The following is a 17,139-nucleotide window of genomic DNA, read 5'->3' on the forward strand; positions in this document are numbered from 1 at the left end:
GTTTGCATGTGACTTCACTGGAAGGGTCCACTCAGTGAGAAGGACAGAGCCATGGAGAACAGCAATAATGATGAGTCTCTGAAAGATCCTGTAGCAGGGGAACCAGAAAAAGCAAGGAAGGGGCCATGGGATCCAAGGGAGGAAAGACTTTCAAGAAAGAGAGAGTCAGATACTCAGTGAGAAGGACAGAGCCATGGAGAACAGCAATAATGATGAGTCTCTGAAAGATCCTGTAGCAGGGGAACCAGAGAAAGCAAGGAAGGGGCCATGGGATCCAAGGGAGGAAAGACTTTCAAGAAAGAGAGAGTCAGATATGATAAGGGATTTCAAGTGCCCTTGAATCTGGCAATTACTAGATCACTAGTGAATGCAAGGGGAGAACTCTCATTAAAATTACTGGTATGGATAAGAGCATTGCCCTGGGGAATGGATATGGAAGTAGAAGTAATCTACTCTCTAGAAACAGCTATGGAGGGGAGAGAGGTAGGAATGGAAGATAAGCAGACACAGGGTCGAGGGAGTACAGGGCCTCAAGTTTCTTCAATTTCTCTGGCTTCAATCAATTTCCCTGAGAGCCCCAAGCATTAAAGACGGCACCTAACAGTCCCAAATCAAGGAATTATACAAATATTTCATTTTAATAATTAAGCTTAAAGTGCCAGAGCTTTACAACTCTGAAAGTTTATGATAATACAATTTTGAAACCAAATAAAATGCACATTGTTAGGCAATATTGGTAAAGCAACTATGCTCCATGGAATATCATTAAAAAGTCTTATGAAAAGGGGATTAAGGATTCTGTCCTAGTCTGCTTGGGCTGCCGTAATAAAATCCAGCAGACTGGGTGGCTTAAACAATGGACATCTATTTTGTCAGTCCTGGAGGCTGGAAGTCCAAGATTGGGGTGCCAACATTACTGGTGTCTGGGGAGGGCTCTCCACCGGGCTTGCAGATGGTTGCCTTCTCACTGTGTCCTTATGTGGTGGAAGAGAGAGATCAGCCTCTCTGGTGTCTCCTCTTTTAAGGCCACTAATCCCATCAGACCAGGGCTCTGTTCTCATGACCTCATCTAACCCTAATCACCTCTCAAAGGCCACATCTCCAAATACCATCACATTGGGGGTCAGAGCTTCAACGTATGAATTTCACAGGGCACGATTCAGTCCATAACAGATTCTATCGCCAAGTACATTTGAGAAACTCTAGGCTACACAATGTTTCTGTACCTAGGACTTCCAAAACCCTGAAATCTGCTCACATGCACAAGCAGACCAGGAAGAATGGATTTGGTACTTGCCAAACTTTAACCAGGGACCACTTTCTTAGAGCATCTTGAGGGAAGAGAGTTCTCAGACAACCTATGGGGAGTGTCACCCCAGTCATAAGTAGCCAAGAAAACTACCCTAACGAATTAGAAAACTCCATAACTATTCCTTGATGGGTCCAACAACATGGACAATTTAGAGGAACAATGAGGTTTCAGCTCTCGGACTGGCTTCTAAAGTGACCTGACCTAATAAGAGTTGGTCTGTTCCTTCCACTTGGCTTTGATCCAGTTTCTGGAGTGGGTTTTTTTTTTTCTTTTGTTCTTTTGGAGAGAGTTTCTGTGTGGACCCATTAGTTGCATTTCTCAGGTCTCTTCAAAGAAGGGAGGCAAGAGCAGTATCAGCTGGAGGAGAGGATGGTGGTGGAGTTTGCCTCCTCCTATTCTGCAGCACACTCTGCCTATGCCTGGGCTGTAAAGGCTTGGATCCAGAATTTGGATCCCTTGTTTGGCATGGTTTCCAGCTACTGCCAGACCCAAAACATTACTGCAACATTAAGTTCTCTAATTATGCTGTGGAGACAATCTGTGAAAAAATTCCAGCATGAGGAGTATGTGTGTGTTTTAACCCAAAAAGAGAGACCAAGTACTGCCATTTATTAACTAAAAACTACACTAGATACAGAACACAGGCTTGTAAACCACTTTGCTATGTTCCAGCTATGTGTAGCACAGGCAAAAAATTGCTTCACAAGCACGACCCTAGAGCAGAATGAAAGAACCATTAGCACTCACAGCTAGGCAAATTTCTTAGCATTTATCTTTCTGGTACTCAATCAAATCTATGAAGGCATCAAGGGGACAGCACTTTATGTACTTTCAGGACAGACTGGCTTTGTATTGCAGTAAGAGGAGGTCTGGGAGGTCATAAAGCAACGTCAAGATTAATCCTTAACTACGTATAAAACAGCCGCAATTTGTGTTCCCAGAGCAGAAGTATCTTCATGAAAACAGCACTTTGAGCAGAGCTTAAGTGCTCAGAGAATCAGGGCGTGGCGGGTGAAACAGCAAAATCCTGTGCTGTTTTGTTTCCTCAATTTTGAATCAGAGCTTTTGACTTAACTCATAAATCGAAATATATTCTTTTTCAATTTTACTGTGTCATTTTAAAAAGTGACTTTACACATACTAATGAACATTCTCTTATGCATCCCCAATGTTTTCAAGAGGCATTCCTCAGGTCAAAAAAGTCCTCAATTTTCAAGGTCCTCGGCCCACTTTCATAACTTGCATGATTCAGACTAGAACCACAGAGGCTAGAGACTAAGTGCCCAGTGCAGCCCAGAATGGACAAGCAGGAGCGTCCCTTTGTTCTGCTCCTTAGACTCCTGGCACCCATGGCATTTCTTCATTCCATGTGTTACTTGGCCAGAAAATGCCAGCAGTGAGATAGGGACCTGCCTTTCCAGCTCTCTTCAAAGACTCTTAAGGCAGAAGCGATGCCTGCTGGGAAAAGGCTGATGTCAGCTTTTAAGAGCACAGCTCCCTGCTAGGATAAGGAGGCCTTTGTTTTCAGCTCAACTGCGAAAATGAGAAAATGCCTCTGGCCTGACAGACAAGAAACCCACACAGCACAGGTCAGCCTGTGACCCTTATTTAAAGGTACCACACTTCATTAGCAAAACACACAAATGTGTGGTTAGAAGTGGCTATAAACTCTGCTTCCTTTCCATCTCAGTTAAGGCTGGTTCACAACTCTAAATTGTTAGGGGCATAGTAAATCTCACAGGACACAGTTCACTTGATACTTCCCTAATGTGAAACTTTATTAATTTAGGCTCCCTTCTAATGCATTTTTAAAAGTAAAATCACCCAATTAGTATACATTGGGGAGGAGAAGTTAAAAAACAGAAAGAAAAAAAAAAAAAAAACCCTAATTTAACAATATCTCAATTTCTTAGTTATTTAGGAAAACTCAAAATAAGGGTATAAAATATCCTCTTAAACCTCCAGAACACTTTTGGGAATACTTGTAAGGCTGTGTACAAAAGTACAAAAGAAGAGAGAATGTTGGGGCCACCCCTTTCCAAGTTTAGACTATTCCAAGGGGGTGTGGCAGAGAGAGAGAAGGCAGACAGAAGGATTCTATTCAATAGTCTCTGACTTATGAAATCTAGAGGGGGAAAAAAAGACATGTTTTCATATACTTAAAGCAAGGTTTTAAATTCTCCAATTTGAATTTTTCAGGCTACGGTAACTACTGGCCTATGCCACTAACTTCAAAATTGGGTCAGCAATTTTAAACAATTAAAGCAACTGAAAAAGCACTTTCCTAAGCATAAAGAAAACCCCTGTTTGTTCCTGAAGGATGCCATTTTGGGCCTCTTCAGGAAAAGACGGAAAGCAGCTCTGCCTCCCCCGCTCTCTGAAGGGAGCCACCACCAGCCATGAAGTTCTGGAGTGTTCTACATTGCTAACAGGAAAGCCTCACCTCATTTCTTTCCATCCCCATTCGTGTATGCTGAAATGAACAGTCTTCCACCTCTCTCATCTCCAAAGTATCTTCACCAGCCATGAAGTTCTGGAGTGTTCTACATTGCTAACAGGAAGGCCTCACCTCATTTCTTTCCATCCCCCTTCATGTATGCTGAAACGAACAGTCTTCCACCTCTCTCATCTCCAAAGTATCTTTAATTGTGTTTTGAGAGCTTAAATTACAAACTGCCTAAAACTATAAGGTGTTAAGGTCCTACATCAAATGATTCTTAGAAGTTGGATAGGTACGCTATTAATATAAATAAATATAACATGGTTGCTGAGAGCACTGGCATCAGGATCAAACAGTATGGGTTTTGGATCCTGGCACTGTTACCTACTAGCTAGCTGGGTGAAATTCACCAAGTTCCAGAACCTCAGTGTTACCATTTGTAAAAGAGTGATAAAAACAGTATCTACCCAGTAGGTTTGTGCTGGTGCACGACAACAGAGACTCACTGTTTCTCAGAAGCCCTGACACAAAGGATCTCGTGATTCCCCGGATGCTGGAAATCAAGACCTATCATCATTCTTGGTGATGAAAAGTTCACTCCCTCTAAGGCTTATGGAGCCATGAACACAACAATAACACATTCTGTCTATAAATGTGTAGTACTGTTTACCTTACAAAGTCCCAGGTGCTAGTAGGGTCAAGGTGCTAAAATAATCTCAACGTTTCAATTTCCTCTGGGTTCAGTGTTAATGTGAAATGAAGAACTGCTTCCTTCACTTTCATGGAGTTTGTAAAATAGTCTTAGTAATGCGCATCCATATAGGTGCAAACTAAAGGACTAGAGAGAGATAAGAAACCAAGAACCACCAAAGGGAATATGATACTGTAGTCAAAGACTTTATGTACAGACACCAAAAATTATAGATACTCTAGAATATTTGAGGTACCATTTATATAATGAACTCCATTACAAAAAAAAAAAAAAATCAACAAAATCCAGAGGAAAACCCCAAATTTCATTTCATCCAGTAATCAATATTTTTTTTATTGAGTTTCCATTACATGCCCAGCACTTGATTTCAAAGGCTTCCTCCAACCTTTCGTCAAACTGAAAGAACTACTGGTTTTGAGTCTGTTTCCCCTCTTTTTCTATTCAGAAAGAAGGAGGAAAAGGACTAGGGCCGGGGTGGGGGGGAGATTAGCAATGGGGTGTAGATGGACGAAAGCAAAGAAGAAAGAAGGAAGAAGCAGGAGGAGCAAAGGAAACAGAAGATGCTGTGACTGGAAAACGCACTCAAGGATACACCAGAATTGGCTACATCAGACTTGAGAAAAAACTTCAAAGGAATGGCCACAGAAGCCAAGACAACAAGAGCACATTTCACACCAGGACAGTGTTTCAAAGGAGCACCAGAGGCCAGCCCGGTGGCGCACTGCTATAGTGCGCCGCTTGGGAAGTGCGGCGGCGCTCCCGCCGAGGGTTCGGATCCCACATACAGACCGGCTCCCGCTCACTGGCTGAGCAAGGAGCGGGAGCAACGCCGAGGGTTGTGATCCTGTTGCTGGTCCCGGTCCGGTACGGGGGCGACACTGAGGGTTGTGGGCTCTTCCTCATTCATTATGGATGGTTAAGTGTATCTGTGGCAGGTGCAGCTGGTTAGAGCATGAGGCTACAGATCATGGCTTTGATCCCAGTGTGAGCTTATGGGCTTTGCTGTGTTGGGGACAACAACTTTGCAAATGTATACCACTGATCAAAAAGAGGATGCCCACTCCAAGTGCAGCATGAGCTCAAAGAGCACAACCTCTTGACAGAGGGTCTAATTCAATACTACACAAAAATTACTTAGCACCTATCATGTGCCAGACATTGGTCAAGTGTGACCCTAAATATATGATGCCCATCTCTAAAGCTCCATGTAATTCCATAGGTAACATACAGCTGTGGCACAATCAAATGATCATTGGTTTTGGTGTCACACACAGCAGGGTTAATCCAAGCTCCAACACTTGGGACACATTATCTTCTTGCAGCCTCAATTTCTGCTTCTGTAAACTAGAGCTGAGTGGATGTAGACAGACAAGAAAGAGAGAGAGAGAGAGAGAAAGGATAGAGCTGTATCTACCTATCTTAAAGGGTCACATTTATTGTGAAGGTTAAATGAGATCACATATCTCAAATGTCTAGCACAGGGCCTGTCCATGCTAAACACTCGATAAATGTTCCCTTCCTCTCACAGCTGACTGACTGAACAGTTCGATGGCATATCTCACTACAAACCCCCCCACACAAAGGTGAAAGCTGCTTCACTTCAGAAAGTCATCTACTGACTGCTCTTCAGCACAGAATCCTCACCAGCCAAGTAGCCTAGAGTAAATCTCAAAACCAACATGCTGCATTGCTTGTCTTAAGAGTTTTTAGTCTATTACAAATACACAAGATATTACAAAGACACAAGATATTACAAATGCACAAGGTCATCCAATGCGGCGTTACTAGTATCATAAAATATTGGAAATTACCTAAACATCCAAATACAGGGGTTTGGTTGAATGAACTTTGGCCCATGCAGGCAAGGGAGTGCTATGCAGCTGTAAACAAGATTAAAGAGCTGGTGTGAAAAGACTTCCACAACAGACTGTTAAATGAAAACACGAAAGCTCAGATGAGTACATGAAGCATGCTACCTTATGTGTAAGAAAGGAGATAAGAAAACATTCTTTCATTTGCCCAATTTGCCAAAAAAAAAAACACGAGGAGGATGCTCACTTACAGGGGAGGGGCACAGCAAGTGCGAGAGACTGGGACAGGAGTAACACTCCTCAGGTCTGGTTTTAAACACACTTTCGACTTTTGGAAGCGGTCAGTGTTGTACATATTCAAAAATAAAATTAAATCAACAAGAACGAAAAAAGAAATTAACACAAACAGAAATGAATGAACCCAGTTTATATGTTTTAAATAACACAATACAAGTGGCAGAAGTCCCCATGAAGTCAGGACTTCAACTATTATACCCTCAGCATAGCAAAAAAAAAAAAAAAGAACCACAAACAACTTTCGAAGTCTTTTAAGTACGTATGCTTTTCAAAGTGGTACAAGCATAGCAATTCCAAAACTACATTATGTGTACTGTAGGACTGAACCATAAAGTCAATGTGTTGATGTTGGGAACCAGGGTTCTTATTGGTGAAGAAGGGACATACAAAAATGGAATGCGGGAGGGTGAGGAAGAATTCCGTGGAGTAAGATTAGAATTGAAGTATTGATATGAACTCTTGATTTCCTAGCTCAGTCCATAGAAAGTCTAAAACCAGTGCTGCTCAAGAGAACATTCTGTGATGATAGAAATGTTCTGTATTTGTGCAGTCCTACATGGTAGCCACTAACTATATATAGGTAGCTACTGAGCTTGAAATGTGGCTAATGCAACTGTATGCCGTAATGGACAACTCAAGTCTAGAAGCAATGACACCATAGTAACTAATACCTAGCACCCAGATAGTGGTTTCTAAATCCTATTCCCCACTAACAGGAACCAGGGTCCTTGGAGAAATAGCTAATTCCATGGCTGGGGTGGGTAGGTTACAAGATGAGCCTAGAACATCTTGTATGCCAGTAAATAAGAAAGTTTTCAATAGCAACAACAAAATAATGGAGGCATGTAACTAACACGAACACAGGAGCCAGCTGAAGGCTCTTATTTGTCAAATCTGGGACAGCTACAACCCACTGAAGAAAACAGGAATCCATGAGTCCATATGGATAATTAACAGATAAATTACCAGGCAGACAGGAGAAAAGAGAGAGAGCTCTTCCTTATCAGATCACACTTACATATCAGGGCCATAAAAAAAACTACTTATTGACTTTTTCACAAGACAAATCCCACTCTATCCCTGCCCCATCCCTTAATCCACTTTCTTTCCAAATGGCATCATCCAAAATTTCAACTACCAAGTTCTTAACACTTTTCTTAAGAACAAAAAAATAATATTTTTCATATTAACAAGAACATTAATAATGAGTTCAAACAAGAACCCAGGAATAAGAGACCAGGAATTCTAATTTTCCAAGTTCTGGAGAAATCACTAAGGACACCTTTCTTCTTTCCCTTCATCCCCCAAATCGAATCAGCTGGAATTCAGTCATATTCTCTGTAGCTTCCTACTCTGGCCCAGAGCCACTGGCTCTCTCCATCTCTCTAGTGGAAAATATCTCCAAGTGATGGTTATAATGGAATGCAGCCAAAGCACGCATCTTTGAGACCCTCGTAGCTAGCTGCCAAAACCGTTTCTCAACAACACTCCTTCCCCAGAATCACTGTGATTTCTTTAGTGATAAAATAAACAAAACACAGTTTCATTGCACATCATGAGCAAATTCTAGGAAGATAAAGCACAAAAATCATTTTGTAATCTCCTTAAAGAGACAAATACATTAGACTATTCTTTTCCAAATAAATATGAATCTCTAATTATTAAAAAAACTTAGACATAAATATTAAATAAAAAGGAGGTAACATGCTATAGCTCAAATAAAAACATTTTAGTAAGAACTGTTGTTTGATTTCATAAGTACCCCACAGAATGAAGTAGTGAGACACAGCATCTTTTCAATTTGCCTATGAAATCTGTCATTAGGCTCTTAGAAAACACAAGTAGAAACACTGATAATGTTATGAAGTTAATAACTATCACATAGTAAACACCTGTCACCCAGAGTGAACCAACCATACACTGATCACTCTTCCTCCTCATAGCTCAAAAAACCACCCAAACCTTACATTTAAACACGGTTAAGATGATAAATTTTATATGTGTGGGCCGAGCCCGTGGCGCACTCGGGAGAGTGCGGCGCTGGGAGCACAGCAACGCTCCCGCCGCAGGTTCAGATCCTATATAGGGACAACCGGTGCACTCACAGTGCTCACTGGCTGAGTGCGGTGCGGCCGGTCTCAAAAAGGACAAAAAAAAAAAAAATTTATATATGTGTATTTGACTACGATTAAAAAAAAAAAAATGGGGGGGAAGGGAGCCACCCAGCTGATGTGAATCCAGGGAGTCTGGTAGATGGAGGTGCTGCTGTTTCTAAATTCCTAAAACTTTACATAGTGGTGTCGATTGTGACTTGCACATAAAATTTAGCAATTCTATTTTTATTATTTACATTTAAAACTATTTATAGTGTCACCATCGCCCTGTACTTTAAGGTCATATTTGTAACCATCCAAGAAGCTAAAAAATGATTTTCTAAATGCTTTAACATACTAATATTAACATTAATAATGATTAAAGCTGAGTGTTTACTATCTGCCAGGCCCTGTACTAAAAGTAGTTTACAATAATCCTAAGAGGAAGGTAGTATTGCTGCCCTCACTGAAAGATAAGGAAAGTAGGATTTGAACCCAGGCATTCTGAGTAAAGTGCATACATTCTCAAACATTAAATGCACCACAACATATTCTTATTCTCTGCTATCGTCATTACCAATATCTGAATATTATTAATAAAAATAATAGCTACCATCAGCTGAGTGGTACACTGTGTCAAGCTCTTTGTACATTTTAATTATATTGCTCACATAGGTTTATATATTAACAATTATCACTGCCATTTTACAAACAAGGACATTGGGCCCAGATAAATTAAATGACTTGTCCAAGGCCTCACAGCCAGTAAGCGGCAGAATTAGGATTTAAACAAAGGCATGTTTGATCACAAAACATACTAAAACCTACTGCCTCCAGGCCACCTCCCTGCTTCTTTTTTAAAAAAAGGGGTGGGACACCAAATGTCAGTTATTTGGGTTTGGGGAGAGAGGATGGAAAAGAACAAGAAATTCCTGTAACAGGAGTATAACCTCCGTACAGCCCGGCCACCAGGGATTAGTTCCCAAGCCTGTCTGTGAGCGCTTGCTGCTCTGCAGCGCCTTGCTGCTGGATTCCTGACTGTAGCACATTCCAGGGCTCCAGACTGCAGGCTCAGCCTCTGACTAACACTGCAGTGATTTATTCGAGGATAAATACCTCTGTCAGTGTCTTATGACTGCACACAACAGTCCCAGCAGATTGGAATGAGTGGCATGCTGAGGAGGACACGGGTGCTGAGGCAGCACAGGCCCAGGACTGGCCGCCCTGCTGCAGAGGCGCCAGCCCGCCCTGAACACACGACAGCGTCCTCTGGGGGCAGAGGACTCATGCTCAGGGGAAGATCCTGGGGAGGGGGCAAAGAGTGGGACCTCTGTGCCTGGACACACAAAGCCACTCCTTCCAGTCATCAGAGCGACATTGACACGTGTGACAAGATGCTGATAACACCAACCACCTACACAATTGCCAGAGTGGGCTGTGCCGGGCAGCCAGGTGTGGTGGGGAACACAGGAAAGGCCTCCCGATCCCTTGGTGGCGGTGCATGTGCTGAGAGTGCAAAGGGGAAGCTGGAGCGCAGTGCACAAAAGCTGGCTGCTTTTCAAAGGAACCGTGGTCAGGTCGTGCAGCTTGAGAACTTGAGTTTCAATCCTTCCTTTCACCGACAAAGAGCCTCCCGATCCCTTGGTGGCGGTGCGTGTGCTGAGAGTGCAAAGGGGAAGCTGGAGCGCAGTGCACAAAAGCTGGCTGCTTTTCAAAGGGACCGTGGTCAGGTCGTGCAGCTTGAGAACTTGAGTTTCAATCCTTCCTTTCACCGACAAAGAAACTGACATCCAGAGAGCTGACACAGTTTGTGTCAAGGCAGAGGAGAGTGCTGGTGGCAGGTCCAGAACTAACACCCGGATCTCCTGGCTCCAAGACTGAGTCTCTAACCACCATTACATGCTAACATCAGATGTGACGAGCTGTTGTGAACACAAGAAGATGGCTTTCCCTCTTTGGGAAGGTCTCAAGTTCACACCGTGAGCATACAAGGTGAGGATTAATACCCTCTAGTGTGTACAGTCCTAGACCCCTGAGTAAAAAAGCTTTACAGAAGTGGTCCCAGGTGCTAACCTTTCCTTCTATTTCTCCAGCATGTGAAGATATTTACCAAACATCAATTCTCTTAACAACAATCAGTACGTACAGGCAAGAAAAAGCCAAGTTTTTTAGACAACCACCCCCAGAAGTTCTAAGGGAATGTGAACTTCCACAGGGAAACACACAAGGGGAATACTAGTAAGTCAGAAGGAAACAAGATTTCATCTCACCACAAGTCATTAAAATTGGTTTAACACCTTCTTGGCAGATGGGTGTTATTTATCTTTTAATTTTAAGTAATATTGTTTATAAATAACTTGAAATAATAACTTCACAATTGGCATGAAGTTACAAAAGAACTATGGCCCCGGCATGGAGCACACACAAGCCAAAATAAGAACCAGGGAACTCACAGATGGGGGTTGAAGATACGACTCATCTTGGAGACATGGTCATTTTCACAGTCTAGGTCGTTGTCGCCTGGCTCCAGGCTGAACTTCCTCTTGCTGGGGCTGATGGGGGGAGGGCCGGTGCGGTGGCTGCTGAGGGCAGAGGCCATAGGGAGGGTCTGCATTCTGGGTTCTCCCCGGAGAGCAGCTTCACCTATGTAAAGACAGCTGATGAAGTCACCAAGCAGAAGCAATGCCCCCACCTCAGTCCCCGTCCCCCCTCCGATCCCCCACCCAACCCGGCCCCTTGCAAAAGTACTCCCAGTGGAAAGTTTCTGGCACCATGACGGGCTGCCAGCCACTCTCAGAACACGGTCTGAGGGCGCGGTTAGCTGCCAAGCATGAGACATTTTACATCAGTGTGGTTTGCTAGCACTATCATTCTTTAGGGTAGAGTTTAAAATGAAAAGTTGCAGTAAGATAGCAGAGAGGGAAAAAGTATTTACCATAAACAATCTCAAAAGTTAATTTAAAACATCAAAGGTCTTTTGACTTGTGCATATTCAACTCTATACCTATAAGAAGATGAAAATGACCTCACTGCGTTCATTAATCCACTACGCCAAACTCACTTTTCTTGCTTGTTATGTTTTTTTTTGTGTGTGTGTGTGTGTGTGTGTCTTTTTCCATGTCCGGCAACGGATCGCAACCCTCAGTGTCGCCCCCGTACCGGACCGGGACCGGCAACGGGATCGCAGCCCTCGGTGTTGCTCCCGTGCCTCGCTCAGCCAGTGAGTGGGAACTGGTCTGTATGTGGGATCCGAACCCTCGGGCCGCCGCACTTCCCAAGCGGCGCACTATAGCAGTGCGCCACCGGGCCGGCCCATTGTTATGTTTTTATTATACTTTTGGTATGTTCTTTTCATAAAAGAATGAGGAAAGTGTATGGGCTTGTAGTTCACATACTGGCCCCCAAGGTTAAAAGGAAAAAAAATACACTGCTTAATGGCAAATAAACATTGTATTCTTATAATATACTAAAAAAGGCACATTAAAAATATTATGATTATTATAAGAACAAACATAGGTGCAGTTCTCAAAACATTTTTCATAGACACTCAAATCAGGGCTCGAATTTTGATCTGATTTGATGGCTTGGTGTTTTTCATTACTGTTTTAAAAGGCTTTGTTCTAGGTGATAACTTTGTGCCTCATGAATTAAAATAAATGTAACCTTTCATAATTTTAAATAAAGTTTGTGTACCTCCTAAAGTTTATAAGCAAGAGTAATAATTACTTTAAAAGAAAACTTCAAACTTTCTAAGCCATATGGGTGGGCATCTAAATTTTTCACAAATAACCCTTTTATTGTGCTATACATATTGGTCTCTGAGGCCTGACCAATTTTGGTTCCACTTGCTCACAATTTGAGTAATATTAGCATAAAGTAAACTTCAACTGAGGCCTTGTGGTACCTAAGAAAAGAAATCTTTGTTTGCCACCACTAATTTTCATATCATCACCGAGGTGTAGGCGGTTTTAACAGTCGTTTACTCCACACACATGTGACAAATAATGATTTTGTGAGGGAAAGGAGTAAGGAAAAAACCTTCTGAATATTTACCAGGAAAAAGAAACACTTTGCCAATTTAGTCAGCAAGACATAAACTAGCAAATATACAGTGACGCGTAATACACCTCCAGTCAGGATTTCTTTTAAGGATTCTGGCTCCAGAGCAAACTGGAACTTTCCATTTTAAATGAAATACCTAAAAAACAGGCCCCACCCTGGCCTGCTACACTCAGAATTTCAGCATGATTTTGGTTGTCCTCTACTTCCTATTAATTTTTTATTTTAAAAACAAAGCAGTACTAATCTTTGTACCTTGATAGATTAGAAAATATTCTTTCCAAATCTCCCTTCTTTCCTGTACTTCTTCCAGAGAGAAGAGGGTGTTTGCAAAGTAAAGTTTCGGGAGCCCAAGCCAGCCTGACTTTTTGAGGAGCTCTGATGACATCCCCAGGGGCTCAGCAATTGCAAATCAGACCTCATCAGAATGGCAGAGAGTGACCACACTCTCCCCAGTGTTTCTCAACACCCTTGGCAGGGAAATGAGTGGCTGAGGAGTCCCTGGGCTCAGCGCAGACCCCTGAGCTTTGGTCACCATCTCATCAAGTGCTAGCTGTGTTGCAACAGAAGTTGCTATGGACAACAACCATGCAGCAACCAATTCAAATCACTCCAAAAAAGGAGCAGTCGCTCATTATACCAGCATACGCTGTTACAAGAAAAGCAAAACTCGGGTTGAGAACAATGTTCCCACTCCACTCATTTACTATTTCCATCCTAGTAAATGTCTGTTTGCATTTTAAGTTCATCAAATTGATGCACTGTTGATCTTTAAGACTGAACCACTGATGTCTGACACAGAAAGAAAGAAGTCCACAGGAATCCTCTGAAAACACAAGATTTCTCACCCAGGGGTGGGATGGTAATCAAAAATGTCTGTTTGCATTTTAAGTTCATCAAATTGATGCACTGTTGATCTTTAAGACTGAACCACTGATGTCTGACACAGAAAGAAGGAAGTCCACAGGAATCCTCTGAAAACACAAGATTTCTCACCCAGGGGTGGGATGGTAATCAAGCACCCATGAGGAAATAGAGACAGTCCTTCTCTAGGGGCTGTCACATAAGCCTCTACCAGGTCCCCTAGAAACGATGGTACATGCACACTGTTGTGGCATATCAGCATCTCAGAATGCTGGTGCAGGAAGGAGTCCTGTAAACACCGTTTGCCTCATTTGATAGATGAGAAAACTGTGCCCCCAAACATGCAGTAGCCTACCCAGGGTCTTACAGGTTAACAGGCTTACTGGCGGCAAGAACCCGTGTCCTCTGCTGATCTTACTAACACCTCCTCCTAAACCCTGTGCGGCCCCACATGTGGCTTAGAGTGAAGGAGTTGAGGGCAGAAAGAAACGAATCCAGACAGAAGGGCAGAACTGGGTCTGGTCAGTTACGTGCTGCTATTCACCTCTGGGCTCTACCCTAGAGCACCCCAGGCCAACACTTATATTTTGAAGCAGGAGTTGTTGTAATTGTGTATGTGGCAGAGAAAGGTTAAAATTCTTCTAGTAAAACTGAGAACATTTGGTCCGGGAATCAGGACACCTGGTTCCAATGTTGACCCTTCCTTTACTTAGGACAGGGTGAATACGGGCATGTGCTTCTCCTCTCTGGGCCTCCATACGATGAGGGGATAGACTAGCTACGATCTAACATTCCTTCCAGACCTCAGAATTAATGGTACAATTCTACCATCCAGAATCCTATAATCAATCAAGTGACGAAAGATTTACTAACAAATTATTACTTGTGTAATAGTGAACTAAGACAGTGAAACCCAAAGGAAATACCTCAGATGTTACTTTCTTTTGTTGTTTTAAAGGTAACCCCATGATCAAACACATTTGTAAACCCTGAGATTAAACAACTTTCACAGGAGTTTCTGAATGACAAGCCTTCTTATCTTCAATGCACAACAGTTTCCCAGCTGAGCTGCTTTTGATCAACCCCATTATCCTACACAGTTCTGTACATTCACCATTCTCGGCATGTCAGCCCACCCTAACCTCAAATATCCGGTGGTGTGCCAGTCCTGGAGAAAATACTGCCCAGACTGCTTCTGCACTTGAAACCAAGAGCTGGCTCCAACTACCTTCCCAGTCTTTATTCCTAGTATTCCTCTTTTTGGAACCCTGAAAATTTCAGCCCTAAAAGTTAAAATAGACTAATTACCATTCTACAGAGAATTCACTAACCTCAAGATTTTGGGGTGGTGTGGGGGGCTGCAGGCAGCTGGCCAGTACTACGATCAAACCCTGGACCTTGATGTTCTCAGCACCACACTCTAAGCTACTGAGCTAACCAGCCAGCCCTGAACCTCAAGATCTTTACTGAGGTTCTTCTCTCAATCTTCTTTTACTTAAAGTCTATGCATCCTGCAAGGCATCTTAAAATGCCACCTTCCTTCAGGTTGTCTTCCTTGATTCCTCAATCTGAAAGTCATCTCTTCTTCCTCTGAACATCTATAGAAATTTATCACTTAGTGCTTCCCTTCCTATGTTGTCTTGTGCTACTTGAAGCAGGGGGCATTTTATTCATTTTATACACCTGAGAGTGTACAGCACAGTCCCTTCCACACAGGAGATGGTTAGTAGATACTATCTGACTGAATAAATGAGGCAAGACCATGGAAGGGCAGGTTATAGAGTTCTAGGACATGTTAAAGATCAAAGATACCACAGAACAGGGAATCTTAGAAGATCTCTTTAAGAATATATTTACATAAAAACTCAACAGTAAAAAGATAACTCAATTAAAAAACAGGAAAGGATCTGAATAGACATTTCTCCAAAGACGATACTCAACCAACATAATTTGCCATCAGGGACATGCAAATCAATATCACAATGCGACTCTCCATCACACACACTACAATAGTTATAATCAAAAGACAGAACATAGCAAGTGTTGGCAAGGATGTGAAGAAACCAGAGTCCTTGTATGTGGCTGGTGTGAATGTGAGGTGGTGCAGCCACTGTGGAAACAGCCTGGCAGGTCCTCACACGGTTACACAGTTACCACATGACCCGGCAATCCCACTCCTAGGTATATACCTGAGAGAACGGAAAACATATGTCCACACCAAAACTTGTACACAAATGTTCACAGTAGCATTATTCAAAACAGTCAAAAAGTAGAAACAACACAAATGTCCATCAACTGGCAAATGGATATAAAAATGTGGTATATCTATATGATGAATATTATTCAGCCTTAAAAAGGAATGAAGTACTGGGACGACTGGTTAGAGTGCAGTATTGTAACACCAAGGTCAAGGGTTCAGACCCCCAATACAGGGCAGCCACAAAAAAAAAAAAAGGAATGAAATATTGATTCGTGCTATGGTATGGGTGAGCCTAGAAAACAGTATGCTAGACACAAAAGAAAAAGAAGCCAGACACAAAACACCACGTTTTGTCTGATTTCATTTCTATGAAATGTTCAGATAGGCAAATACACAGAGACAGAAAGTAAATGCGTGGCTACTCAGGGCCAGAAGAGGGTATGGAGTGACAACTGAGGGGTGCTGGGTTTTGGGGGTGATGATAAAAATGTTTTAAAACTGTGGTGAAGGTTGCACAACTCTAAATATGCTAAAAACCACTGAAGTGCAGACTAAACGGGTGAGTTGTATAGTGTGTGAATTATATCTCAATGGACATGTTACTACCTCTCCCCACAAAACAGAAAACACACCGGTATTATAAGCAGATGACAGAAGACTCCAAAATTGTCTCAGGTTTTCCACAGTTAACTGTTAAACAAATAAGAACAGGCATTCATAAATTTTCCCTAAAGTAAAAATAAACCTTTTGTTATTGTAGTTACAACTCTCTACAATTTTAAAGTCACATCATTTTTAAAACGTTATTTACTAAGTTAAAGAAAATCAAATCAGAGAACGGCTTGAGGTTACCCAGGCACTTGGACTCATCAGAGTCCTGCTAAGCTCTAGCTCAGCTTTTAATCAGTGTGTGTGTGTGTGTGTGTGTGTGTGTGTGTGTGTGTGTGTGTGTGTGTGTGTGTGTGTGTGTGTGTGTGTGTGTGTGTGTGTGTGTCTGAGTACCCTATTACATGCCAGAGGCTGTGCAAAACACTGTCAGAGAAACAAACAATGATATTTACACAGACCCTGACCACAAGGAGGGGAGGGAAAAAATGCACAACAAAAGGAAATTATCTTGGGGGTGTAAGAGACTTATTTTCTTTTTTCCTAATGTGTATTCTAAATTTCACAATGGTTTGGTAATTGAAAAGGGGGAAAAGATTATCTTTCTTTTTCAGAAATAAACAGGGGCCGGCCCGTGGCTCACTCGGGAGAGTGTGGTGCTGATAACACCAAGGCCCCGGGTTCGGATCCCATATAGGGATGGCCGGTTGGCTCACTGGCTGAGCATGGTGCTGACAACACCAAG

General features: G+C 42.4%; 1 protein-coding gene across 1 annotated transcript in view; it reads right to left on the reverse strand.

The window, feature by feature from the left end:
• VGLL4 (vestigial-like family member 4) overlaps positions 1 to 17,139 on the reverse strand; it is an 84,887-nt gene that overhangs the window by 33,931 nt on the left and 33,817 nt on the right. Inside the window, exon 2 of the mRNA XM_008588961.1 lies at positions 11,119 to 11,308. Within this exon, the coding sequence (XP_008587183.1) occupies positions 11,119 to 11,308 (190 nt within the window). The remainder of the gene's footprint in view (positions 1 to 11,118; positions 11,309 to 17,139) is intronic.

The sequence above is a fragment of the Galeopterus variegatus genome, unplaced genomic scaffold (genome assembly GCF_000696425.1).
Source record: "Galeopterus variegatus unplaced genomic scaffold, G_variegatus-3.0.2 Scaffold5127, whole genome shotgun sequence".
In the NCBI taxonomy this organism is placed as follows: Eukaryota; Metazoa; Chordata; class Mammalia; order Dermoptera; family Cynocephalidae; genus Galeopterus; species Galeopterus variegatus.